We start from the raw sequence: 27,529 nt of genomic DNA, 5'->3' as shown, positions 1-27,529 counted from the left end.
TATAACTGCCAGAGAAGAGAACCATTATTTAATCTCGTCTTACTGCCGTTAAGCCACAGTAACTCCAGTCGGCCAGTAACTACACACCCGAAGTGCAACAGACGAGGAAGCCCATATCCAAGGAAGCCACTTCTCAGCCCAATGTGCTCACGTGGATCCCAGTCTGATCCCTCTTGTCCCAATCTACAGGAAGAACGTCTCAGCATTCAAGGTTGGTGCCACACTGTGCTCTCAACTGGCACCCTGTTCAATTCCTTAATAACTCACTCATTCATCATTTAACAAAAACGTTACTATGTCAGACATTGGTCTTAAAACATAGAAAGATTCTTGCCATCAAGGAGCTTATTCTCTGCAGGAATGACAGAAAATATACATAACAAACGAATCAAACAGCATGCGTGTCAGAAGGATTAATTCCAGCGGGCCTGAGGCTGGCCTGTGCTGTTTCTGCCAAAGTAGCCGCTAGCCGCATAGAATCCAGGTCCTGAGCAGCAGTCAGCTTTTCAACTCCGGGCCCCTGGCGGTGGGGGTGTGCACACCTGGAGGCGGCCAGCCCCGCACTTTCCAGGGGCACAGCGACAACGTGGGCAGGCGACGAGCAAAACGTAGAGACCCCAGGTGCCGCAGGTCCAGAAGCACTGCCACCCACGAGGGGCCCTGTGCTCCCATGAGCCCAGCTAGACAGTACGTGAGAAGGGGGTGAGTACTGCAAGGAGGGGAAAGGCAGGGGAGGCTCAGGACCCGCCTCTGTGAACGGGAGTCAGACGGCCACTCCCTGAGGCGCCTCCAAGGGACTCAGAGAACCAGCTGCGGGCGGATGAGGGAAGCGTGTTCAGACAGAGAAACAGACGGTGCGATGGCTCTAACAAGTGTACCCAGTGAGTGTGAAGCACAGCAAGCAAGGGGCTCACGCCGGCAGCAGGGAGGGAGCGCAGCAGAGCCTCCCCAGAGGCGGGATGACAGGCCTGGAGTCAGGCTTAAGCTGCACCTGCACTTGGGAGGGGGAGCAAAGGGAATGCCTTTAGCAACGAATAAATGCTTAAGTGGCGAAGAGTGTGAGCAGACACTATTAATGCTTCAGGTTAGGAAAGATTTAACAGATGAGTAATATTCAGCACAGGTCAGTGCCACAAAATAAGCACCCGTGTACACTATTGGCGGAACTGTGTAACTCCACTTCTAGATATCCCACTTAGAGAAATAAACTCAAACAGGTTACATGAACCATGTAATTAGTAAAAACCGTCAATGATCTAAGGGTGCCCGAACCCAAGAGATGTTCATGCTATTTAACACAAAGCAGAAGACAGTGGAGCCACATACACACACTGACATGAGAATACACGGCCTAGGCAAGGAAGAAAAAGTAACCCACCAAGCAGTACATGTAACACAGTACAGCCTGGCTCACATAAAACCTATGCACCCACACACGTGTGTGAAACACATGGAACAAAGATCATACAACCTGCAAGAACCCAAATCAAACTGAAAACCAATTTTTGAGGAAAGGGAAATTAGGAGAAATATGCCTGATCTGAGTTTACTCAATGCATGTAATGAAAATGTGCTTTTATTGTCAATGTTTATTATAAACACTTGTTTTTAAAACAGCAGACACAGCTAGTGCAGGTCTACCACAGAGTCACTACCGTCCGACGCGCTCTGGACAGACACTGAAGTTTTCAGCCCTGCGTGAGCGTGTTCCAGGTTGTCTGAGAAGCAATGTGAAAGAGATATAGGATTTACCATTTTCAGAAACCGTGGGGACATCCATGGGAATGTCTCCCCCAGTCTACAGGAAACACATAGCTCTCCTCTGCCTGACTCAGTTTGGAGTCTGCTAATCTCTCCAACAGGGATTCTCACGTGACAACAAACTGACATTTCACAGTCAACAGTTCACTCAGATGCAGAAATCAATTAAAACTTTTAAATAATAAAGAGCAACAGATCAAGTGTATTTCACTACAGACACAACTGAGTCCTGAAGTCGTTACCAGAGCCCCTGCGTGGGTGCTGGTCTCTGGGCAACTGTCAGCTCTCCTATGGCCAGTCTCTTCTATTTCTTACAAACTCCATCAAAGCACTCCTGGGATGAAATCACCTATAACCCATTAAACAATGCTGTGTGAGAAGAATATTATCACCCACAGCAATTCTTAAAGACAATGCGAATATATTCCAGAAAGGTTTTATTTTCTAGGAATAAAGAATGAATAAGCCTGTAACTGCCATGGTCCACACTAAAGTCACGCACTTACTTTTTTTTTAAGCAGGCTTGGTAGGTGTTGGTTAGCGTTGGCGGCAGGAAACAGCGACTCATCAATGTGCACTCCAGCTGCCCTGCACCTGCGGAACCAAGATGGGGGTAAGGAGCATGTTCCTGTGAGAGTCACACAGCATTAAATCTGCACACGGGTCAGTCAGCAGTGGGAGAACCCCTGCACGCGCCACTCTGACAGAGTCCTTTAAAATAAGTGCATTTATTACGGAACACAAAAGGCAATACAAATTCAACACTTCAAAAAGATCAGTGCCTGGCTCTCCTAAAGGCAGAAGCCCATGCCAGTAGATGCGTAATTCAAGAGCAGACAGGCCATAAAACGAAGAACCTAGACCTGGAAGGTCCCACAGAAACAGGCCAGAAAGCCTGTCCTTCCTCCAAAACAGCATCCCCCTCCTGCATGTCTTGTCAAGGCGTTGCTGCCACCTGGTGCCCCAGGTATGGGCCCTGGCCACTCTGGTGGAGCAGCCACCCCCGGTCCCAGCAGCCACCCTGGTCCCGGCCACCCCAGGCCGAGCGCCCACCCCGGGCCAAGCACCCACCCCGGGCTAAACGGCAACTCCGGTCCCAGCCACCCCGGTCCCAGCAGCCAGCTCCCGCAGCTTGTCCAGCGTCCCATCTACCGCTCCTCCTGCGTCACCCCTCACCTCCCGCCTGCCGTGGGGATCCCCGCACCACTACCTGCTTCTGAGCATTCACCTGCTCAAATCTAAACAACTACAATGATTTTCTAAACAATTTCCTTCCCTATGGTTTCTCCTCTCCTGGTTTCATATAATACTGAAATTTTAATCTTAAAACATTTTATTCATCTTTCCATATCCCAGATCAAACACCTTCTATCACTCTTGTGTTTACATAATTGTCAGCAATCTGCTAAGTCTTTTTAAAATAAGGCCCCAATCACATCTGACTGTAGTTAATAAGACTATTACTCCGTTCAACATTAATATGCAAATAACAGCTGAAAATGGAATACAGTGGAATAAAAATAAAGAATGAGGCAAATGTATGTGTGGCGATAGAGAAAGGTCTCTAAAATAAGGATGAAAAGGCAATTTTATGAGTATGTGTATGGTATTAAACAGTTAAGCATTTCTCCTTGAAAAAATTTGGGGAGGTGACACACCAAACTGACAATTTGTTGTTGTTTAGTCACTAAGCTGTGTCCAACTCTTCTGTGACCTCATGGACTGTACCCACCCAGGCTCCTCTGTCCCTGGGGTTCTCCAGGCAAGAGTACTAGAGTGGGTGGCAATTCCCTTCTCCAGAGGATCTTCCCAACTCAGAGATCGAACCTGCGTCTCCCACACTGGCAGGCAGATTCTTTACCACTGAGCCATCAGGGAGAGCCCTCACCAGTTACAAATCTCGAAGTGTGACTTGAGGCCAAAACTGTTTCCGTAAGATGCCTTCTGCCTGGCCGTTTCTGCTCCTCACCTTCACAAGAACACAACACATAAAGCTAACCAGCTTTACATCCTCCCCACGTCAGGCGCAGAATGCAAAGGACCTAGGAAGTTGCCATTTTACCTCTGGCACAGCTTACCAGCTCCGCCTGCTCAGGAGGAATGTCACCCGTTTCCCACTGTTACAGGCAACAAAACAGACAAAAACAGGTGGCGGGGAAGCACCCAAAGAGAAGACGTGATGAGACCTGCGATCATCCTATTGACATGAACAGGTGGTAAGGTCACGACCAGCAGTGGCGTGTGGCTCAGCCAGGCCCTGAGAGCCTCCTCCAGCCGGTGGGGAGCAGCGCCTTTCCTCCTACTCAACAACCGAGGAAACTGAGGCTCACAGGAAACCATCGGCAGAGTTCACAAGACCAGAAGTCTCCTCCTGTCAGCAGCCCGGGAGGCTCGCCCCAGTGAGCAGAGGCGCGTCTGACCCCAGGCTCGCCCCGAGGCAGGATGGAGCGCGCTGTGGACACACTGCCTCAAGGCGCTGGGGGTAAGCCTGGATCCGTCAGCGACGCAAGCACCCCATAGGCGCACATGCTGTGGAACACACTGGTGCCTCTACATCAAAACCAAACTCACCAGGCGCTCAATCACAGTCTACTGTGTAAACAGAAAACACTCAGCAGCTGGATTTCTGCTTTTCTTCAGCAAAGGACAACAATGACACCAACTCCCCACCTAGTGATTGAGAGAAGTGCTGGCTGCTGCCGCCCTCGGAGCCCTGGGATCGGCCCAGATCCCCCAACAAGTCCTGCGCTGGACCCAGCGAGGCCAGCCGGACCTCAGCGCAGCCCCCACAGCTGCTGCGGAACCCCACGCCCCGCACCCTCACAACCAATCGGCAAGTCATTCTGCACAAGGGACTGAATCCCTGCACGGAAGGGCTGGGCACTGAGGGGGGACCACGAGCAGATCCTAAGGGGAGGACGGGGCAGAGCGTCTCCAGACCGCAAGCGCAGTCCTGACAGGGGACTCGGCTCCCGCCCCCACCAGCGACTCAGGGAGGGGCGCAGGGAAGCACGCGGCGCCTCAACCACCAGCCTCAGTGGGGGCGTGGCCAGGCTGAGGCAGCACCGTGCCCGCGGCTGGGTCCACGGTCCAGGCTACTTTCCGGGAGTGGTCAGAGAGCCAGGGTCTGAGCACGGCCGAAAGGAAAGAGAAGCTTCCTAGCTGTGTCTGAGGGAGGGGTGCTCGAGGGAAACACCACCAGTCACAGAGGAGCGCCCAGAGGCCGGCTCGGTAGTCCGGCGTCCTGCACTGCACCTGGGCGTGCGCACCTAGCAGCAAAGGCCCTCTCCCATGAGCTCTGCGCTCCAGATGCACCCAGGCCAGCCCGCCGGCCAGCTCCGGCCTCCTCCCAGGAGGCAGCACTTTATTATGGTCACTCCTGCTCACTGATCTTCAAACTAGAGGATGTGTGCGCCTGGGACACATGAAAACTCTTTAAACAGTAAGCAGACAGGGAGAGTTTGAGGCAGTAAACAGCAATCCCTGCCTTCCATCAGCTCCTGCTGCAGCCTGAGCTCAAGCCTAGAACCCCTGAGGCTCTGCCTCTCTCTGCTGCGCCCCCTCACCCTGCCAGGCCATGCTGACCCCCTGGACTCCCCACCAGAAACCCCTACACCCCACTCTTCCAAAGGGCCTTTGGAATTGCCCTTAAAAGGCTGACCAACTCCACCTGAACTGCGTCAGGGCATATGCTGAAGAGTAAAAGCTTCTGGCACAACAGAAGGAGGGACAGTGGACCCCACAAATCCGATGACTCTCCTCCTTAATTTAGTGAATCCTAGGACACCTGCCTGGGCCCATCACACATATTTATGTCAAGAGTGAATCTTTAAATGAGGTGCTCTGGCCAAGGCCGAAGCTGAGACACACTGCAGAGATGGGAGGGGACCACCCTGCCTTTTCAGTCCCCCAAACGCAGCTGCGAGGACTAAGGGGGACCCAGGACAGCAAAGCAAGTGTCTGATGGAGTGGCCTTGCCCCCTACACGTGAAATAACAAAACTGCTGAGCAATCTCAATGCCCACACAGGAGGTGTCGTGAGCTGGCAGGAAAGGCATGGGCTGGAAGGGCAGGGCCCCACGGGAACTCACTGACGGACTATACACAGATGCCACGGAAATAAACACATGGCATGGATACACATCCGTATCACTAACTCTGCCCCGAGAAGGGGTAGGAGCAGCAGCCCGTGGCAATGAGCATGCCCAATTCCCCGCAGATTTTAGGTCCAAATACTATTTTCCACTAAAAGGAACCAGGGCTCCTTGGAGAAAAGGCTGAATCCAGGGCTGGGAAAGAGAAAGTACAAGCTGAGCCTGAACTAAACTATGCCAGAAGAAAACAGAAGTTTCCAGAGAATGATAGAGAAATGATAAGCCAAGACAAGTCACCATGAACGGGCTACCACTGGCCATTGGCGGACATTTCAAACCTTAAAAGGAACACTGAAAGGAGTAAGATATGATCCTCTGGATACAGTACACACACAGACACAGCATGAGGAGGGACAGCTATCTGCACAGTTGGAAAGTGCCTCCCTCAAAAGCCGAGTGGGTGAACTCGCCCCAGGGGAGCGGCCTGGGTGGCGCTGCCGCCACAGAGAGGGCCTGTCAGCACCCCCAAGCTGACCCTCCATGACACAGACCCGGACCACCTCAGTGGAGATACCCGATGAGCCTGACTCAGCCCCAGGAGGCTGCTGTTGCATCTCCTCGTCTTTCTCCCCTTGAGCCCTTCCAGACACCATGGGGGCTTCTGGGGTGAAGCCAATGGCTTTCAGGTGTGTGGCTGGTGAGATCAGCATGGATGGCCACGGTGTGGCTGTGCAAGGACGTGTGCATTGTAGGAAACAAACGCAGGGGCGGGGGGCAGGCTCTCCAATGTGCAACAGCACCGCCTGGGAACTGTGCCCCCACCTATTTGTTTGTGACTGTTAAAAAAAAATCTAACTTTCTGATCATGCTTCTGTGCAAGTTAAGTCACTTCAGTTCTGTCTCTGTGACACTATGGACTGTAGCCCACCAGGCTCCTCTGTCCATGGGATTCTCCAGGCAAGAATACTGGAGTGGGCAGCCATTTCCTTCTCCAGGGGATCTTCTGACCCAGGGTAGAACCCCCCCTCTTACGTCTCCTGCACTGCCAGGTGGGCTCTTTACCACCAGCACCACCTGGGGAGTCAACCTTCTCCAACTGAACTGAGGTGACCGTTAAGCATGACCTTCCTTCTTTCATCTGTATTTCTTCTTCCTTAAACATGGAAATGTTTGTGTCCATAGGAAATGTCAGAATTCTATCAACTGCAGTTACACAGCTGTCTGCTCTTAGAAAGAACACACCCAAAATAACGCAACAAAACGGGGTTCTAGTGACATCTAGTGACCTTATATATTTCATGAAAGATCACGTTCTCAGTGGAAAACACGAGCAATGGCCTGGAGAGGCAGTTAATGAAACAAACACACGACACATGAAATGAAGGTCGTTTGGCTGTTACCTCCAAGTTTTGTCAAAGAAGATCAGCCTTACTAAAAATCAAGAAAATGCAAATGAAATCAGCTGTATCACTTCACCTACAAAGTAGGAAAGATTTCAGGGAATGCAACTTGATAGCATCTATCAAAAGTTTAAATATGTAATAAGCCCTCTAAATCCAAAAGTCCATTTTCAGAATTTAAACCTATGGAAATTCCAACAACACAAGAGACAAGAGAGTTGTCTTGTCTACAGATGGTCATCACCAGCTGGTCAATACCAAAATCTGACTGACTATATTCTTTGCAGTCACAGATGGAGAAGCTCTATACAGTCAGCAAAAACAAGACCTGGAGCTGACTGTGGCTCAGATCATGAGTTCCTTATTGCAAAATTCAGGCTTAAGTTGAAGAAAGTAGGGAAAACCACTAGACCACTCAGGTACTGTGTTGGTTGCTAAGCTGTGTCTGACTCTTTGCCACTCAGGTATGACCTAAATCACATTCATTGTGATTATACAGTGGAGATGATGAAAAGATTCAAGGGATTAGATGTGGGAGACAAAGAACCTGAAGAACTATGGATGGAGGTTTGTAACACTGTACACCAGGTGTACCCAACCATCCCAAACCATCCCCAAGAAAAAGAAATGCAAGAAGGCAAACGGCTGTCTAAGGAGGCCTTACAGATAGCTGAGAAAAAGAAGAGAAGGGAAAGGGAAAGGGGAAGATAAACCATATATATCCAATAAATGCAGAGTTTCAGAGAGCAGCAAGGAGAGGTTAAGAAAGCCTTCCTAAGTGAACAATGCAAAGATAGAGGACAACAACAGAATGGGAAATGCTACAGATGTCTTCAGGAAAATCAGAGATGCCAAGGGAGCATCTCGTGCAAGCATAGGCACTGCAGGGCAGCAACAGCAGGACCTAATAGAAGCAGAAGAGATTAAGAGGCGGTGAGAATGCACAGAAAAACTACCAAAAAGGTCTTAATGACCCACATAACCAGGATGGTGTGGTCACTCACCTAGAGCCAGACATTCTGGAGTGTGAAGTCCAGTGGGCCTTAGGAAGCATTACTATGAACACAGCTAATAGAGGTGATGGAATTCCAGCTGAGCTATTCCAAATCCTAAAGGATGATGCTGTGAAAGTGCTGCACTCAATATGCCAGCAAATTTGGAAAACTCAGCAGTGGCCAAAAGACTGGAAAAGGTCAGTTTTCATTCCAATCCCAAAGAAAAGCAATGCCAAAGAATGTTCAAACTACCACACAATTGCACTCATTTCACATGCTAGCAAAGTAATGCTCAAAATCCTTCAAGCTAGGCTTCAGCAGTATGTGAACCAAACACTTCCAGATATACAAGCTGGATTTAGAAAAAGCAGAGTAACCAGAGATCAAATCGCCAACATTTGCTGGATCACAGAGAAAGCAAAAGAATTCCAGAAAAATATCTACTTCTGCTTCTGTGACCAGGCTAAAGCCTTTGATTGTGTGGATCACAACAAACTGTGGAAAATCCTTAAAGAAATGGGAATACCAGGCCATCTTACACGTCTCCTGAAAAACCTGTATGCAGGTCAAGAAGCAACAGTTAGAACTAGACATGGAACAATGGACTGGTTTCAAATCGGGACAGGAGTACCTCAAGGCTGTATACTGTCACCCTATTTATTTAGCTTATATGCAGAGTACATCATGAGAAACGCTGGGCTGGATGAAGCACAAGTTGGAATCAAGATTGCTGGGAGAAATATCAATAACCTCAGATATGCAGATGACAGACACCACTCTAATGACAGAAAGTAAAGAGGAACTAAAGAACCTCTTGATGAGGGTGAAAAAGGAGAGTGGAAAAACTGGCTTAAAACGCAACATTCAGAAAACCAAGATCATGGCATTGGGTTCTATCACTTCATGGCAGACAGGAGAGAAAATGGAAACAGTGACAGATTTTATTTTCTTGAGCTCCAAAATCACTGTGGATGGTGACTGAAGTCATGAAATTAAAAGACACTTTTTCCTTGGAAGGAAAGCTATGACAAACCTAGAGAGCATATTAAGAAGCAGAGACATCAATTTGCTGACAAAGGTTGTTTAGTCAAAGCTATAGTTTTTCCAGTAGTCATATACAGACAGGAGAGTTGGACCACAAAAACAGCTGAGCACCAAAGAATTGATGCTCTAGAACTGTGGTGCTAGAGAAGACTTCTGAGAGTCCCTTGGACAGAAGGAAGATCAAACAAGTCAATCCTAAAGGAAATCAACCCTAAATATTCATTGGGAAGACTGATGCTGAAGCTCCAGTACTCTGGCCACCTGATGGGAAGAACCAACTCACTGGAACAGACCCTGATGCTGGGAAAGACTGAGGGCAGGAAGATGAGAAGGCAACAGAGGATAAGATGGTTGGATGGCATCACAAACTCAATAGACATGAGTCTGAGCCAACTCCAGGAGATAGTGGATAACAGAGAAGCCTGGCAGGCTGCAGTTCACGGGGTTGCGAAGAGTCGGGCACAGCTTATTGACTGAACAACCACCACAAGCAGATTACACCTCTGCAAGCAAGTATGTACACAGAGCTTCAGTGCTGTACTGTTTCTGACTGTAAAGAAAAGGAAAGCGGAACCCTTCACACTCACTAATGGGAGACAGGCTGCGTAAGTTGCTGGTTGTGTGTTGTGCTCAGTCACGTCCGACTCTTTGTGGCCCCGTGGACTGTAGCCCACAAGGCTGCTTTGTCCATGCAATTTCCCTGCAAGAATACTGGAGTGGGTTGCCATTTCCTTCTCCAAGGGTATCTTCCTGATCCAGGAATCAAACCCACATCTCATGTCTCCTGCTCTGGCAGGCAGATTCTTTATCACTGTGCTACCTGGGGAGGCCAAGTGACTGGGTAATCTACTATAAAAGACCATATGTATGTTTTAAAAAATGATATATTACATAAAAATGTGGAAAAACATCTGTAACTAAAAATGCATATGAATGGTCAGTAATGGGCACCTGCTATCCTTCTGCCCAAAGGAACCAGAATAAAGAGCCGGGGCAGATAAGGCCACCAGCAAGTGATGCTAGGATACAGGAAGCAAAGAACCAGCGAGGGGGAACCTCAGGTTCTGAGGACACAATTCCAAGTCTCTGGCTGATCCCTGACCTACATGTCCATGAGGCAAACAAGTTAGCCTGCAGCTAAGGCTTGAAGAATTGACTGAATCCAAGCAAATACCCAGCACAGGTCTTAAAATGACAGTCCAAAGTTTAAAGCTAAATAAATCACCTGCTTCCTAAAACAAAATCAATACCCTTTGGAGTAACAGTAAAGAACCCAGAGTCTACATAACATTTACAATGTCCAAAATACAACTCAAAGTCCTGTTACAGAAGAGTCAAGAAAATGTGACACATTCTTAAGGAACAAAGAAAACAAACCAACAGTCACCAACCTCAAGATGCTGAAATGATCAGACAAGAAATTTCTATAAGCATCTTCTGCCACAGAATGGAAAATACATGTGTAATGAAAGATGAGAAAAGGAGAGAGAGGAAATCTCAGCTAAGAAACAAAACATGCAAACATAAGAAAGAACCAAGTGGAAATGTTAGAAATGAAAAATATCTGAAACGCATTTAGTAAATAGACTTAATGGCAGGATGGAACTGATAAGAGGAAAGAGTCAATGAAACTTGTGGGAAAATTTCAAAAGCTGTATTACACGGGAGGGACTGGCAAATGACAGCCTACAGGCCGCCTGGCCCACGCCCAGGTTTTGTTACAAAGTTTCATTGTTTACACTCATTTGTTTGCTCTTCTCCAGGGATCTTCCCACACCAGGGCAGGGAGCACTTGAATATAGACCACAAAGCCTAAAATATTTACTATCTGGCTCTTTACAAGAAAGCTTAACCAATTCCTGATATCCAGCTAATTAAAGTAGTACCAGAAAAAGAGGCACAAGAGAAAATCTCAAGAAACAACAGCCCAAATTTATCATGCTTTTAGATGAAATATATAACCTTATATCATTAAAAAAAAAAAAACTCAGCAAAATCTTCAGAGAATTAAATTTAAAGGCACCACATCCAGACCTTTAAACTTCTGAAAACCAAAGATGAGAAAACCTTGAAAGAAGCCACACAAAAAGATACAGTACTCACGGTGGAGAAATTATTTGCATGACTACAGGCTTCTTATGAGGACAGAGACTCAGGGGAAACACCTTTTAAGCAGTGGAAAACAGAAGCAAAAAACAAAAATACTGTCAACCTAGAATTGTATAACCATTAAGAACATTATTCACAAACAGAGACATCTTCAGATACAGAAAACCACAGAAATCCGTTGTTACCTGATAAAAAGAAATGCCAGACTGCCAAGATTAAAGGGAGAAATAAATAATTTAACAGAAACACTTGGCGAATGCAACACCCCAATCAACAATGTATAGAACAATTAAACAGATCAAGAAAGAAAGAAAAACATTTCAGTTCAGTTCAGTCTCTCAGCCACATCTGACTCTTTGCGACTCCATGGACTGTAGCACGCCAGGCTTCCCTGTCCGTCACCAACTCCCAGAGCTTACTCAAACTCATATCCATCAAGTCGGTGATGTCATCCAACCATCCCATCTTCTGTCATCCCCTTCTCCTGCCTTCAATCTTTCCCAGCATCAGGGTCTTTTCAAATGAGTCAGTTCTTCACATCAGGTGGCCAAAGTATTGGAGCTTCAGTATCAGTCCTTTCAATGAATATTCAGGACTGATTTGCTTTAGAATTAACTGGCTTGATCTCCTTGCAGTCCTAGGGACTCTCAAAAGTCTTCTCCAACACCACAGTTCAAAAGCATCAATTCTTCAGTGCTTAGACTTCCTTATGGTCCAAGTCTCACATGCATACATGACTACTGGAAAAACCATAGCTTTGACTAGACAGATCTCTGTCAGCAAAGTAATGTCTCTGCTTTTTAATATGCTGTCTTGGTTTGTCATAGCTTTTCTTCGAAGGAGCAAGCGTCTTTTAATTTCATGGCTGCAGTCACCATCTGCAGTAATTTTGGAGCCAAAGAAAATAAAGTTTGTCACTGTTTCCATTGTTTCCCCATCTATTTGTCATGAAGTGATGGGACCGGATGCCATGATCTTAGTCTTCTTTATGTTGAGAAAAAGCCAGCTTTTTCATTCTCATCAAGAGTTCCTCTTCCCTCTCTGCCATTAGGGTGGTGTCTTCTGCATATCTGAGGTTATTGATATTTCTCCCAGCAACCTTGATTCCAGACTTTTTATCCAGCCCAGCATTTCACATGATGTACTATGTAAGTTAAATAAGCACACTGATAATATCTAGCCTTGATGTATTCCTTTTCCAATTTTGAACCAGTCTGTTGTTCCATATCCGATTCTAATTGCTGCTTCTTGACCTGCATAAGGCTTCTCAGGAGGCAGGTCAGGTGGTCTGGTATTCCCATCTCTTTAAGAATTTTCCAGTTCATTGTGATCCACACAGTCAAAGGTTTTTGCATAGTCAATAAAGCAGAAACAGATGTTTTTCTAGAACTCTCTTGCTTTCTTAATAATCCAACAGATGTTGGCGATTTGATCTCTGGTTCCTCTGCCTTTTCTAAATCCAGCTTGAACATTTGGAAGTTCATGGTTCACATACTCTTGAAGCCTGGCTTGGAGAATTTTGAGCATTACTTTGCTAGCGTGTGAGATGAGTGCAATTGTACGGTAGTCTGAACATTCTTTGGCACTGCCTTTCTTTGGGATTGGAATGAAAACTGAACCTTTTCCAGAAAAACACTGAGAAAACAGTATAAATCAGCTAGATCTAACAAACATCTATATATAGAACATTGTATCCACAATAACGGAATGAATACACATTCTTCTCAAGTGCACACACAACATTCACCTGGCCAGATCAAAGGTTAGGGCATAAAAACAAGTCTCAACCACTTAAAAAAAAATCTTAAAATATGTTCTCCTCTCACAACAGAATGAAATGAGATACCAAAAACAGAACCAAGTACAGAAGGCTCAAAACTATGTAGAAATTAAATAAGAAGCTCCTAAATAACCAATGGGTCAAAGAAGAAATCATGAGAGAAAACGGTTAACACCTGAAATAACTTAAAACAAAAATACCAAATTTCATGAGATGAAGCTAGAGCTATGCTTAGAAGAAATTTACAACTGTAAACACATCAAAAAAGAGTCAAGATTTCAAATGAATTTTCTAATGCTCTAACTAGAGAAATAAAAGAGCAAACTGAACCCAAAACAAGCAGAAGGAAACAAATAATTATAGCGTAAATTTAAAAAAGAAAAGAAACACAATGGAGAAACAGCAAAGAAACCAAAAGTTGGTTCTTTGACAAGATCAAAGAAATTGAAAAGCCTTTAGCTTAAATTGATCAAGACAAAAAGAAAAGCGATATTAATTCATACTAGGAATGAACCGCTACTGACCTTATCAAAATACAAAGGACTATTATACAATACTACAAACAAGTGCAGGCCAACAAATTAGACAACCTAGACGCAATGAACAAACTCCAGAAAGACACAAACTATCTCAACTGACTCAAGAATTGAAAAGTTAAGTAAACCCGTAACAAGAGACTGAATTACTAATCAAAAACCCTCCCACAAAAAGGCCAGGCCCAGATGGCTGCACTGGTGAGTTCTCCCAAATGCTTAAAGAACTAACACCAATCCCTATAAACTTCAGAAGACAGAAGAACACAGCCCAACTAGTTCTACGATGCCAATACTGCCTGACTCCAAAACCAGAAAAAGTCATTCTAAGTAGTGACCAATATACCTTACAATACAGCTGTTGCAAAAGTGAAAATAAAGTACTAGCAAACTGATACAGTTAGAAAAAACAAAAGTATACAACATAACCAAGCAGAGTTTATCCCAGGAACACAAAGTTAGTTCACCACATGAAATCAATCTAATGCACCACATTAATGAAATGAATGACAAATATATATATGTATATATATCACATGGATATCTCAATAATTGCAGAAAAGGCATTTTGACAAAACCCAATATCCTTTAATAATAAATCGAAACAAACAAAAACTAAGAATAGAAGGAAATTTCCTCAACCTGACAAAGTCCACCCATTAAGAAAAAAACATCCAAAGCTAACATCACACTTAATAGAGAAATACAGAAAGCTTTTCTCCTAAGACTGGAAGCCAGACAAGATGTCCACTCTCACTGCTTCTATTCAATACTGTGCTGGAGATTATAGTCAGGGCAATTAGAGTAGAAAAGGAAATAAAAGGCATCCAGATTGGAAGGGAAGAAGTAAAACTATCTCTGTAGACAGATTACACAACACCGTATACAAAAAAATCCTAAGAAAATCACAAAGACACTTAGCTAATAGCAAGCTCAAAAACTTGCAAGATACAAAATCAACGTACAAAAATCAGTTATATTTCTGTATTTTAATAATTGAACAATCTAAAAATGAAATTAAGAAAACAATTCCATTTACAATAGCATCATAAAGAAAATAAATTGGGAATAAATTTAACCTAGAAGGGGCAAGATTTACACACTGGAAACTACAAGACATAATGGAAAGACATTACGGACAAGAAAATAAAAACATGGCCATGGATCGAAAGATGCAACACCTATATAATTAATGACGTAACACAACCTCTATTAAATACCAGTTTCTCCCTTCCCTCCCTCCCCAAAACCGACAAGCAAATCCTGAAACTCATACAGAAATGCAAAGGAACTGGAAGAAAATCAAGACTGGAGAAGACACACTTCCAACTTCAAAACTTACTGTAAAGCTACAGCAATTAAGTAATCATGAAATTAAAAGGTACGTGCTCTTTGGAAGAAAAGCTATATGACAAACCTAGACAGTGTATTAAAAAGCAGAGACATCACTTTGCTGACAAAAGTCCATATAGTCAAAGCTATGGTTTATCCAGTAGCCACAGAGGGATGTGAGAATTGGATCATAAAGAAGGTTGAGCACTGAAGAATTCAAGTTTTTGAACTGTGTTGGAGAGTCCCTTGGATAGCAAGGAAATCAAACCAGTTAATCCTAAAGGAAATCAATCCTGGATATTCATTGAAAAGACTGATATTGAAGCTACAATATTTTGGCCACCTGATGGGAAGATCTGACTCACTGGAAAAGACCCTGATGCTGGCAAAGACTGAAGGCAGGAGAAGGGGGTGACAGAGGGTGACACAGTTGGATGACATCACTGACTCAATGGACATAAGTTTGAGCAAACTCCAGAATACAATAAAGGACAGGGAAGCCTGGCATGCTGCAGTCCATGGGGTTACAGAGAGTCGGCCATGACTTAGTAACTGAACGATAACAGCAGTAATCAAGACAGTGTGGTGCTGGCATTAAGATAAACACACAGACCAATGAAACAGAACTGAGAATCCAGAAATACATCCAAGTTATCTACAGCCAATTAACAAGGACACCAAGATAATTTAATGGGGAAACAATAGTCTATTCAACAGTGGTACTGGGACAACTGGACAGTCACACATAAAAGTGAAGGTGACGCCATAGCTCAGACCATGTGCAAAAACTTAACTCAAGTAAACCACAGACCTAAGTGTTAAAGACAGAACTATAAAACTCTGAGAAGAAACCACAGGTGTAAATTTTCACGCCCTGCAATCAGGCAATCATTTCTTAAATATGACATTTAAAACTGAAACAACAAAGGAAAAAATAGAAACACTGGGCTTAAAAATTTTTAACTTGTGCTTCAAAGGATACCAACGAGAAAGTGAAAAGACAACCCACAGAAAGGGAGAAAATGTTTGCAAATAATATGCCTGATAAGGGTCTTATTATGTGTGCAAATAATATGTATCCAGGATAAAGAACTCTATCTCAAACAAGAAAAATAACTCGAGTTTTAAAAAATGGACAGTGTTTGAGTAGACATTTCTCTAAAGATATATAAACAGCCAATTAAACCATGAAAAGCTTTTTAACATCATTGGTCACTAAGGACATACAAGTCAAAACTACAGTGAGATACCACTTCACATCCACAACATAACGGCTATCAACATAAAGAGGGATAACAAGCCTCAAACATTACTGGTAGGAATGTAAAATGCTACACCCAATCCAAAAAACAGGCACTTCCACAAAGTGCTAAACAAATGGGTTCCATGTAACTCAGAAATTTCATTCATAGGTGCATATACACCCAAGAGGATCGGAAATACATATATTCACATGAAAACCTGCACATAAATGCTCATAGCAGCATTACTCAGTGGCCAAAGAGTGCAAATAAACCAAATGTCTGTCTTCCAACTGATGAAGATAAACAAAACATGATGATATTCAGTGACTCTAAGAAATAAAAACCTGACACCGGCTACAACACGAATGAAACTCCAAAACATGATGCCAAGGGAAAGAAATCCAACACAAGAAGCTGCATAATGTCGGGTTCCATTTACGAGAAATGTCCAGGCTAGGTAAATCCAAAGACAAAAAGTAGACTGATGGCTGCCAGCGGCTGGGAGTAAGGAGCCCAAAGGGAATGACTGCTAACGGTTATGGAGCTTATTCTGAGGGGATAAAATGGTCCTGGATTAGGCAGTGATAACTGCTACAAACATCTGAATAGAATATATTAAAAACTACTAAAATGTACACCAACAGGGTGAGTTTATAGTATGTGGATTTTAATTAACAAAAAAAGAAAGAAACGCCAACTATTCACACTGAAAGGAAACAGCAGAAGAAACTCAGATCCTCAGAAACGAAGAGTAAGAGAAAGAATAAATATACGGATAAACATAAGACACTCTCTTTTCCACTTAATTTATTTAAAATACAGACAAGTGTTTAGAGCACAGCGACAACACTGTCTTGCAGGCCTCTAATGGACGTGGTTGAAATCCATACAACCACCCTAACACAGGGGAAGGGGGCAGAAACTATGGACACACAGTTGCCAAGTCTCTATCTGTATTTTATGTGGCATGGTACAATAGTAAGTCTAAGCAGACTCAGAAGTTAAGGATCTATTGTGTAACCCCTAAAGCAATCACTAAAAATAAATAAAAAGAACAGAGAGAATTTTAGTCTAAAAACTAAAACATCAAATAATCTCAAATAGGGACGGAAAAGGGAAGAGAGGAGCAAATGAGTCTCCTGCCTCTGCCTGGAAGGCCGAGAAGGGGTGACGCGCCACGGCTGGGAGCCCACCAGCCCCACATCTCAGTCCAGGATGCTGTCCCACTCAAAGGGCTCACGGTCCGTGCGGAAACAGCTGACACCGGGGCTTGGGGGGGAGCAGGCACGAGGTCACAGAGACACAGGAACTGGCTGAAGGGACTCCCACTACCAAATCTGAATGATCTAAGCACCAGACAGACATTGTGAACTCTAAGCCGTTGAAAAATACAAGAACCAGGTGCTGACACTAATCAATCAGTGTGGGAGACAGGCGGCTCTTGTTCACAGCACACAGCTGGGCACAGCCAGAAGCGCTGGACTTGGCAAACAGTCATCCTATAAGACTCGGGGTTAAGGCTGGTTCAGGCAAGAACCACCATGAACGATACACCTGGGCCCAGGGGAGCAGGTCTACATGATCTGAATCTGCCTTCCCACGGGCAGCTTATTAGCCTCAAAGGAAACAACAGTCATCACACAGTGGGGAAAAAAACCAGCAATGCCTTGCCAGGCGAGCAAAACTCGCATCCCATTAGGAGGCAGAAGGAAACAGCAAGTAGCGGGAGCCTAATCACGGGCAAACAGGATGCATCCAAAATGAAGAACACCTTGTTTTAAGCAAAAGAGGGGAGAGTGAGGCTGGAATCTGAGTCTGCCCAGACAATGGAAGACAAAGAAATGCAATCAATCATCATGCCTCACTGTTGAAGTTTTTTTTAATTGAAAGGCTTAATTCTTTTAGAGCAGCTTCACACATCAACAGCCAAAGTCTATGCCTCATATTCTGCCTTACTGTTTTCGTGTAAATTGACTCTAGTTTTCTAGAAAATCAGCAGTATGACTCGTTTACATCTGGATTTCAGGAAACTTGATTTATATCATTGATACCCCACTCCCTCTGACCTCAACCTCCTCCTAAGCCTCCCCTAAGACTATTCCTGCATTCTTGCACAAGCTCAACTGTGTCCCCTAAATTCACATGAAGTCCTGATGCCCCAGACCAAACGACGTGACGGCAGTTGGAAACGGGGCCTTGAAGGAGATAGTGAAGGTTGAATGAGGTTCCCTGGGGGTGGGTAACCCAGTAAGATTAGGGTCCTTATAAAAGAGATGAGGACACAGAAACAGCCAGACCAAGTGAAGACAAAAACAAGATTGCTGGGAGCCAGCATGGGGAATCCCGCCCATGGCAAAGGTCATGAGGAAGGGGGCCTGGCAAAAAGCAAAGGCTGAGATCAGGCCTCAGGGGTCCCCCTGGATTTTCCTGAGCATCTACCCCCCAAAACCGGAGTCTGCCTGCTTTATTGTACTGTGCTTTCCACTCTTCTGACATAACAGGGGGCTATCCCCGATCACCTTTCTCTGGAAAAAGTTAACTTAGAGCTCCAATTAACAGTCTTCTGCATATAAAAGGAGTGTTTCAGCTCAAACCCCTCTGATGGCTCTCTAACTTGCCTTACCTGGACTTTTACAACTACCCATGTGATTGTTACAGCCCCCCCAACTGTGAGAGGCACGGAAGCCTAATAAAACATAAAGCCTTTCAAAGAGTTGTTATTAGAGTAGTGCTGGTGTAGGATTTCATTATTGGGCCAATGCTTGTTGCTAAGTTCTCATATCTCTTATCCACTGTGCACCTGGGAGCACATTTGTTAACATAGTTAGAATGTAAGAAAAAACAAATGTAGCCTTGAAACTAACCACATCAGACCTTTGAGCTAATTGGTTCTTTCTTTGTTGTAACTTAGCTGCACCTTTGCTTCCTGAAAATGGAACTTTGTTTGATACTTTCTGAGGCTGACATAGATTAGAAATATAAAGAAAACACACTTCAAGGGAAAATAAGTTTTCTGGTTGAGCAGCCTTTATCAAAAGAGGGTCTTAAAATGTTCACAGGCCTCCAAGGCCAGAAGATAATGTACACAGCATCATTTGTGGGAAAGGTATAAAAGCCCTTTTGAAAATAAAGTTATAGGGCCTCGCTCACCGAAGCAGCTTGGTCTCCCTGTGTCTTCTTTACTCAATTTTCTGGCTGAATTCCCATCTGGGGCGTGGAGGCTCACCATGTCTACTTACTTGCCCTGGCTTCTAAGACCCACGTGAGAGGGAGCCCAAGGCGAGAGGGAGCCCAAGGCGGGGCACCCTCCGCTATTCAAGAGGGTGCCAGTGGCCTACGTAGATGGTACAAACCTCTTGTCTCAAGGTTTTATTAGCTTTCCACGTAAACCAAGTTATTCAGCCTCTTTTCTCCACTAAATTTCCTACTATTCTTTCCTAATCTCTCTTTTCTAATTAAATAGTTCTTACTCAGGACACTGACTCCGTCTCCCCTTCAAATTCCCTGGATCCACCGGGGCTGGACCCCGGCACAAGATGGCCACCGGCAGGCCAAGGGGAGAGGCCTCAGAAGAACCCAACGCTGTGGACACCTCCATTGTGGACTTCTAGCCTCCAGAAGTCTGAGAGATACATTTCTGCTGCTTACGGCCAGTTGGTGGTGTTCTGGCAGAGACTGGCCACCTTAGTAGACTAGCAATCTGCTTCTCTGTCCCCTCGACACACCACACAGACTCTGTCTCAGGGCCTCCGGGCAAGCTGGGAGTTACGCCACACCCGTCTGTCGTCCTAGGAAACTGAGGACGCCAGATGCCCCCGGTAAGAGGCAGAGAAAAGATGGAAACAAAACTTTATCTAGGTCTGTGATTCATGCGAAATATCTCCACACTCTACCAACACTAGATAACTTAAGGGGGAAAAAAAAACCAGGAGAAAGGACTCACTTGTCAACCCAGAGCACTGAGACGAGCTTCACGCCTCTCTTCTGTGCTTTTTCCCAGGTGCTCTGGTACCCGTCTTTGAACACGACATGAGTAACTTGTTTGTTAAAAGTTTTTGAAACCTGCAGACAAAAGGCAGAAAACAAAGGTAAATTTACTACTATCTGCATAAGTTTCTTAAGTACAAGCCAGTGTCACTCTTGTAGACACTTGCCAAAAAAGCAGCAAAATAATTAGCAAATAGTATCAACCAATATATACAATAGTATATACAAATAGTATCAACCAACATATATAATACATTCTCACCCCTGTTTATTCCAGGACTGCAAAGCTGGTTTAGAACAAAAAGTCAATCATTATTCACTTCATTAACAAAGTAAAAGAGAAAAATCATAGCCATATCAATTACATGCCAAAAATGCGTTTGATGAACTTAAAATGTTTATTAGTGAGGAAAATGCACAGTAAATTAGGATCTGGAAGCTGGTATAAGACTGCATGATGGGAAATGCTAAAACCCTTCTGTTGAGGAGTATCTCCATTCTATCCAACTGGCCCCAGCCAGCGCAGTATGTCAAGAAAAGAAAAAGTGTTAGGATTAGAGAAAAATAAAACGGCTCTGTGCATGTAAGAGTCAATTGTGCACATTGTTAAAAATCCCAAAAATGTGACAGAATTCAGAAGAGTTTGGTAAGTTTTCTGGAGACAAGGCAGATATGCAAAATAACTAGTTCTATATAACAGCAATAGGAAAAAGAATTCAAAAGATACCATTCATAACAGCAACAAAATAACCAGAGAAAAATCATAAAACATCACTGAGAAAATTAAATAAACCCAAATCAGCAAAGGCATACATCATGTTGATGCTTTAGAAGATTCCCGTGTACAAACACGTCAGTTCTTTCCATACTGATCTGCTGTTCCCTATCCAATACCAATTAAGATCCCAAAGAAGCTTCAGGCTGCAAACTGACAAACCAGTTCCAATTATGTATCTGGAAAAGCAAAAGACTAAGAAAGCCAGAACCCCCTGACTTGAAGAACAAAGGGTAAGATTTATTATAAAAAGTAATTAAGATAGGGGGGTTTGTCATGAGAACAGACTGTATGGGCACTGAAACCTGGTTACCTAATGACAAAGGGGTCATTGTGCTAAAGGACAGTCTTTTCAATAAATGGTGTTGAGATCACCCACTGGGAAAAAAATCAAGGCTACGGTTTTTCCAGTGGTCACGTATGGATGTGAGAGTTGGACTGTGAAGAAAGCTGAGTGCCGAAGAATTGATGCTTTTGAACTATGGTGTTGGAGAAGACTCCTGAGAGTCCCCTGGACTGCAAGGAGATCCAAACAGTCCATTCTAAAGGAGATCAGTTCTGTGTGTTCATTGGAAGGACTGAGGCTAAAGCTGAAATGCCAATACTTTGGCCACCTCATGCGAAGAGTTGACTCACTGGAAAAGACTCTGATGCTGGGAGGGATTGGGGGTGGGGGGCAGGAGGAGAATGGGACAACAGAGGATGAGATGGCTGGATGGCATCACTGACTCGATGGACATAAGTTTGAGTGAACTCCGGGAGTTGGTGATGGACAGGTAGGCCTGGCGTGCTGCGATTCATGGGGTCGCAGAGTCGGACATGACTGAGAGACTGAACAGAACTGATTTCATACCACATACAAAAACTAATTTCAAATGTACTGTAAATCTAAATGTGAAAGGCAAAATGATAAAAGCTTCTGGAAAATAAGAGAAAAATTCCCACAACTGGCATGTAGAAATAGATTTTTTAAAACAAGATACACACACAGAAGCTCACCATAAGGAATAAACTACCATTATCATCAAAAGATGCTATTAAGGTGAAAAGGCAAGCCACAGACAGAAAATATTGTAATTCACGGGGCTGACGAAGGGGTCAACTGAAGAGTATAAAGAATGCTTACAAATCAAGAAGAAAAAGAAAAACCCAATGCAAACATGAGGCGGAGACCTGAACAGGGTCTTCAAAATAAGTATAGGAAGATGTACAGGAAAATGGAAATTCACACCAGGCTGATACACCACCAGAAACACACTGTGATGGCTGAAGGTAAAGACAGACAAGACCAAGCATACACAGCAGTGGGGCTTTTACATGCTGACAGAATTACAAACTTATTCAAACACTGCAAAAAGCTGCTAGGAAATCACTGATAGCTTTCTCAGATGTGAAACGGTCTTCTGTCACACAGAAGGCATCTTTGTTCTAAAAGATACAGGCTAAATATATGTAGGGACAAATTATGGTATCTGCAATTTACTTTTGAATAGTTCAAGAAAAAAATACATATACTATTTAGAGAAATGGAGTCCAAGCAAGTATGTTAATTGTTGGGTCTATATTCACCATACCATTCTTTCAACTTTTCTATTTGAAAAATTGCTAAATAAAAGGTGGGAAGAAAAAAATTCAAGAGATCCAAGACCTTAATACTACTTTCAAAAGCCATTCTGCCTACTCCTATGTTTCGCAGCTTTTTCCTGTCACAATAACACGCGGAGCCCAAGTATGTGGCTGGTATCAAGTGGAAACCCTCCCGAAATCCTAATGGGTTTACCTTCCGATTTAGCAGAAAAAAAGTGTCTTCTCAGGTTCAAAAGCAAACCCCAGGCCCTGCCTTCTGACTGTCACCCTAGTCTGCTCTTGGGTCTTTCCCCTGCTCACTAGGTCAGGGACCAGGGTGAGTCAAAGGAAACGCAGGAGCAGACACTCTGCCTGAATAAGGGAGAACACTGCCCTCCAGTTTATGTTATGCCCTGATCATCCCTAATCCTTGCCCTGGCTTCAGTGGTATCTTACCTGTGTTAATCTCTCCTTTCACCAGCCGACCAGCCACCCTCCCCTAAGTCCCCCCCAGCCACGAAGTTGGCTCACATCTGAACCCCGGCTTCGAGCTGCTGCTGTCACCACCCCATTCCTCAGGTCTCCATGACTCCCTTAACCCAGCTCATTGGACATGGGGACACTCAACAAGGACCTTACAGCTTTCAAGCGCAAAGAATATTCCCCAATCCTAACTTTTCGTAAACTTAGGCACCATTTTAGAATTTCCATCTTTGAAGTCTGTCCCTCCTCCCATATCCAGGCATGTTTTCTGGATTCTCCTGGCGTCCTTCCCAGTCTCCGTCCCGAGGTCCATGACTCCCATACCAGCCCTGCAAACACTAAACAGGCTCCACCTAGCACTCTTCATTCTAATCACCTGGGTAGTCACCACCCGACTCTTATGTCCCTGATGCCTAAAACAGGATCTCTAGACCTGACAATCTCAAGTTCCAGATTTGTACATCCAAATGTCTATCAGGTATTTCCAATATCCCCAAATTCACAACTTTTCCCTTAAAAAAACTGTTCCTTTTCCTGCATTCCACACTTTGATGAAGAGTATCAGGCATCCGAACAGCCACTGGCAGGACCTGTATTTCCACCCTGGAGCTCTCCTCTTGTGTCACCCCCAAGCCCAGCTGTTCTCAATTTCTCATACCATGGTTCTCTCCTTTTCTTCTGCTGCCACTTACCCACTGTCCTCTTTGTCCATCGTGCTCTAAGTAAAAACTCCCAAAATAAGAAAACGCAAGTAGATCTCCATATGTTTCAGACGACTGTCAGGTGTAGCAATGATAAAGTGAATTTCTTACCTTCGCCCCCATATCCACAAGTTGATTCCTAAAGGTCTTTGAGTAATTTTCTGTCCCATTGGTTGACCACACTTCAACATAGGCCACAACATCTGAAAACAAAATGCTAGCATGAAATATATCTGATATACCCTCAACCCAAAGATTTCAACAGATTTTTCTCCTGTTCTATTCACATTAAAAAGTAAATTTAAGATTTCTTCTGCTAAAAGTGCCATTAGATTCTTTAAAATTTCAAGGGAAAAACAACTTTACTCATACATACGTCACAGTTCACATTCTCAACTCTTCCCAAATTCTTAAACCAAACCTAACTTTCTAATGCCAGAGTCTTGTTTTCTGTAAAGGACCAGACAGCAATTATCTTAGGCTTTGAGGGCCAAACAACCACTCAGTTAGAAGGCTGCAGCACAAAAGCAGTCAAAGACAAAAACATAAGTGCATTCCGACAAAACTTTATGGAAAATGAAGCCTGAATTTGATATAGACTTCATTTGTCCTCCTCCTCCGGTTCCTCCCACCCCCTCAAGCGTTTAAAAAAGTAAAGGGCACTTTTAGTTTGCAGGTCCTACAAAAACACGGCCAACAGGCAGACTTTGCGGGGAAGGGAACACAGCTTACGAAACCCTCCCTGCTCAAAGCCTGGTGCCTTTCAGGCGTGCCTGGAAGGAATCATTCCTCACTGAGAGGTTCTGGTCACACTGACAGAGAACAGGCAGAGGAGTTACTGGTTCTTCTAATTTCACTAGAGCCCCATCCCCGCAAATCCACCCGGCCATACAGAGACGCCAGAACCCAGGAAAAGCTGAAAACCACCCCCCCCCCAACCCCCGCCCGAGCCTCCCCGCCCTTCGCGCGTCTGCGCCGAGCGCCTGACCCGGCCCAGGTGGGGCGGCGCGGGCCCTGGGCTCCGAGACGGACCCCCAACCGTCACGGGCGGTTCCGGTGCTGGGCTAGAGGACAGACCCCCACCTCCTCCCGGCAGCCAGGCTGGCGACCCCAGGGGCGCCGCGACTCGGGCGCCCGTCCTGAGGCCCGGCCGCCGTCGCGCCGGCTCGGTCCCCGCCTGCTCACCTTTCAGGACGGGGCCCCCGGGGACCGCCATAACGGGCAGCGGGAACGCGCAAGCGTGACGGAGTGGCGGCAGCGCGCATGCGCAGGGCGGGCTCTGCGGAAATCCGTCTGTCCGCGTCCCCCGAGCAACCAATAGGGGGCGGCGGGCGGGACCAAGACCCCTCCGCGCGGGCGATGGACGCCGGTTCTCTCGGGTTGTACCTACACGGCGCGTCAGCTCCTGCGCGGAGACCCGGGGTCTCCGGTCCCCGCGGGAGGTCCCCCTAGCCAGGCTGTCTCCCTCGAGCCCTACAGCCCGCAAATCCCAGAGCGGATGAATCCCAGAGGGAGCGGGGCAGCCTGCACTCAGGAGTAGCCTGGCTCCTTATCGTCTGGGTTTCAAGCCTCCCGCCAGCCCGGGAGCCCCGCCCCCGCCGCGCAGGCCCCGCCCCGAGGGCTGCGCGCTTGCGTCCTGCGGGACCTTGTCCCAACCCCGAGCCTCCCTGCAGTGATGTGTAAGAAGGGACTACTGTTGCCCCTAGTTGATAAGCGTTCTCTGTTTAATCTACCCGAAACACTGAATAAGTTAAAGGACCCATGTTGTCTGTATTAAAGAAGGAACCACCAAACTTGTGAAAAGTTTCATTTTTAATGATTTCAATACCATTTTTGTGTTCTATCATGTAGGATATATTCTATTACCAGGCTTAGAGAAACATAATCTTAAGGGAGTTCCCTTATAATCAAATGGTTAAAGTACAGGCTTCATTTGGAAATCAGACTGGACTTGGAGTTTGGGGGCTGATATCAGCCACTACAGGGCAGGAAGGCCTGCAGTCCATGGCGGGCAAAGAATCGGACAGGAGTGAGCAATTGGACACCACCACCAATCAGCCACTAACTAGCTCTGAGATGTTAATGAGTTACTAACACTCTCCAAGTTTCATTTTCTTGTAGAAAAGCATTAATAATAGTAGAGATAATAGCTGACATTTAATGAACACTACGTGGCTCAGTGGGTGAAGAATCCTCCTGCAATGCAGGAGACCCAGGGATGGATCCCTGGGTCAGGAAGATCCCCTGGAGGAGGAAATGGCAACCTGCTCCAGTATTCTTGCCTGGAAAATCCCATGGACAGAGGAGACTGGCAGACTACAGTTCATAGGGTCTCAGAGAGTTGGACATGGCTGAGCACAGCACACAGCACCGCAAACACTAATCATGTAAGTGGTGTATTAAAGTTTCGGTGTGTTGTCAAATTTAATCCTACTCATAAGGTGAGTGTTATTATATAGCACTTACATGTATTTTCCTCCTGGATTCTCACTAAAGTTCTATTCTTTTATAGGTATTTATTATTGTAACCTGGAGACTAACCGTTGAAGCCTCCTTTGCGCCCTCCCCAACTCCTTTACAATTAAAAATGCTTTCTCTTTCATACCTTGTATCACTTCATGCTCACAACAGTTTCTGTTAAGCAATATTATACAATTTATACAATAAGAAATCAGGTTCAAGAAAGGTTACCTGACTAGTGCAAAGTAACAAAGTTTACTGCTAACAGTTAAAACTTGTTGAAACGGAAAATAATAGCTTTAGCTCTTTTTACTATAGTCAGCAGAGGGGTATGTGCACAAGACTATGGACTGCTCGCCTTTCATTCATTCATTCATTCAACCCTAATTGTTCACTCAGCCGTTCATAGGGCCCAGTGAGCTCACTGTGCTTCTAAAGAATTATGTTGAGTATGTGCAACCACCAAACCCCACTTCCTGGACTCAAATCTTTGATCAATACCTATATCATCATCACACCTAATAAATTCTACCCTGAGGAAATGGGGACACAGTCTACCTGGGAGTGTGAACTCAGCTCAAGAAGGACTAACAGATAAGAAAAAGTGTTAAACTATGGTGAAATCTAAATGCATATTGATTGCACAAATAAAAATAACATCAAATGGATTGTTTAAAACAAAAATAATAGTCACCTGAGGTTTAAAGACAATGTATGGAAGCCCCCCACCCCCACCCCCTGCCCCTATCCAAAGTTTCATTTTGCTTCTCACTTGGTTGACCACCTCTTCACAGCAGAAGGCGACTCTATCACCTAAACTACAGACATCTCATCCTTAAGAACAAAGTTAAACTACTGGGTTCAAAGAAACACAGCCTTGACACTAATACTCGCTAGTTTTATTTTTCATGGTTGCCTGTCTATTTTGAGTTTCTAATAAAACAACCTAGAGAAAGGATCTAAAGTCTGAAATAAGTTCCCTGCGCTTCTTCATTTTTGCTCTCTGCAAAGGTATAAAAAATGAAAGCCAGTTTTTTTCCTCTGCCAGTACTCACCCGTAATAAAAGGGATAAACACTCAAAGCCCTTTTATATGCACTGAGGACAAAGGTAGACTGAAAATATTGACTTTCCTGAGCCATGCACTTCAGCTCAGCAGGAGGTGAGTTTTCAGAGGTTCCTCCCTGACAACCTTCCTACCATCAGGATGAGCACGCCGCTGAGAAGGCCTGGCAAGCCAGTCAGATAAAAGGCTCAGGGCTTCAG

At 44.9% G+C, this 27,529-nt stretch overlaps 1 protein-coding gene across 12 annotated transcripts in view; it reads right to left on the bottom strand.

Moving 5' to 3' along the window:
- Positions 1-25,176, bottom strand: part of MCPH1 (microcephalin 1) — a 230,181-nt gene extending 205,005 nt beyond the window's left edge. For 6 of the 12 annotated variants that reach the window (XR_011253469.1, XR_011253468.1, XM_069573064.1 and 3 more), the window contains exons 1-4: positions 24,888-25,035; positions 23,916-24,007; positions 20,236-20,354; positions 2,268-2,355 (exon numbers count right to left, since the gene is read on the bottom strand). Coding sequence is in view for 8 of the 12 variants with exons in the window: in XM_069573064.1 (XP_069429165.1) it covers positions 2,268-2,355; positions 20,236-20,354; positions 23,916-24,007; positions 24,888-25,020 (432 nt within the window). In the remaining 4 variants the exon portion in view is untranslated. Of the gene's footprint in view, positions 1-2,267; positions 2,356-20,235; positions 20,355-23,915; positions 24,008-24,598; positions 24,714-24,887 lie in introns of those variants that run through there. The other 6 variants (XR_011253472.1, XR_011253471.1, XM_069573066.1 and 3 more) reach the window with 3 other exon arrangements.
- Between the last annotated feature and the right edge of the window lie 2,353 nt (positions 25,177-27,529).

Source organism: Ovis canadensis, chromosome 26, assembly GCF_042477335.2.
Source record: "Ovis canadensis isolate MfBH-ARS-UI-01 breed Bighorn chromosome 26, ARS-UI_OviCan_v2, whole genome shotgun sequence".
Lineage (NCBI taxonomy): Eukaryota > Metazoa > Chordata > Mammalia > Artiodactyla > Bovidae > Ovis > Ovis canadensis.
Note: the sequence above shows the minus strand (reverse complement) of the source record. Positions and strands in the feature narration are given on the sequence as shown.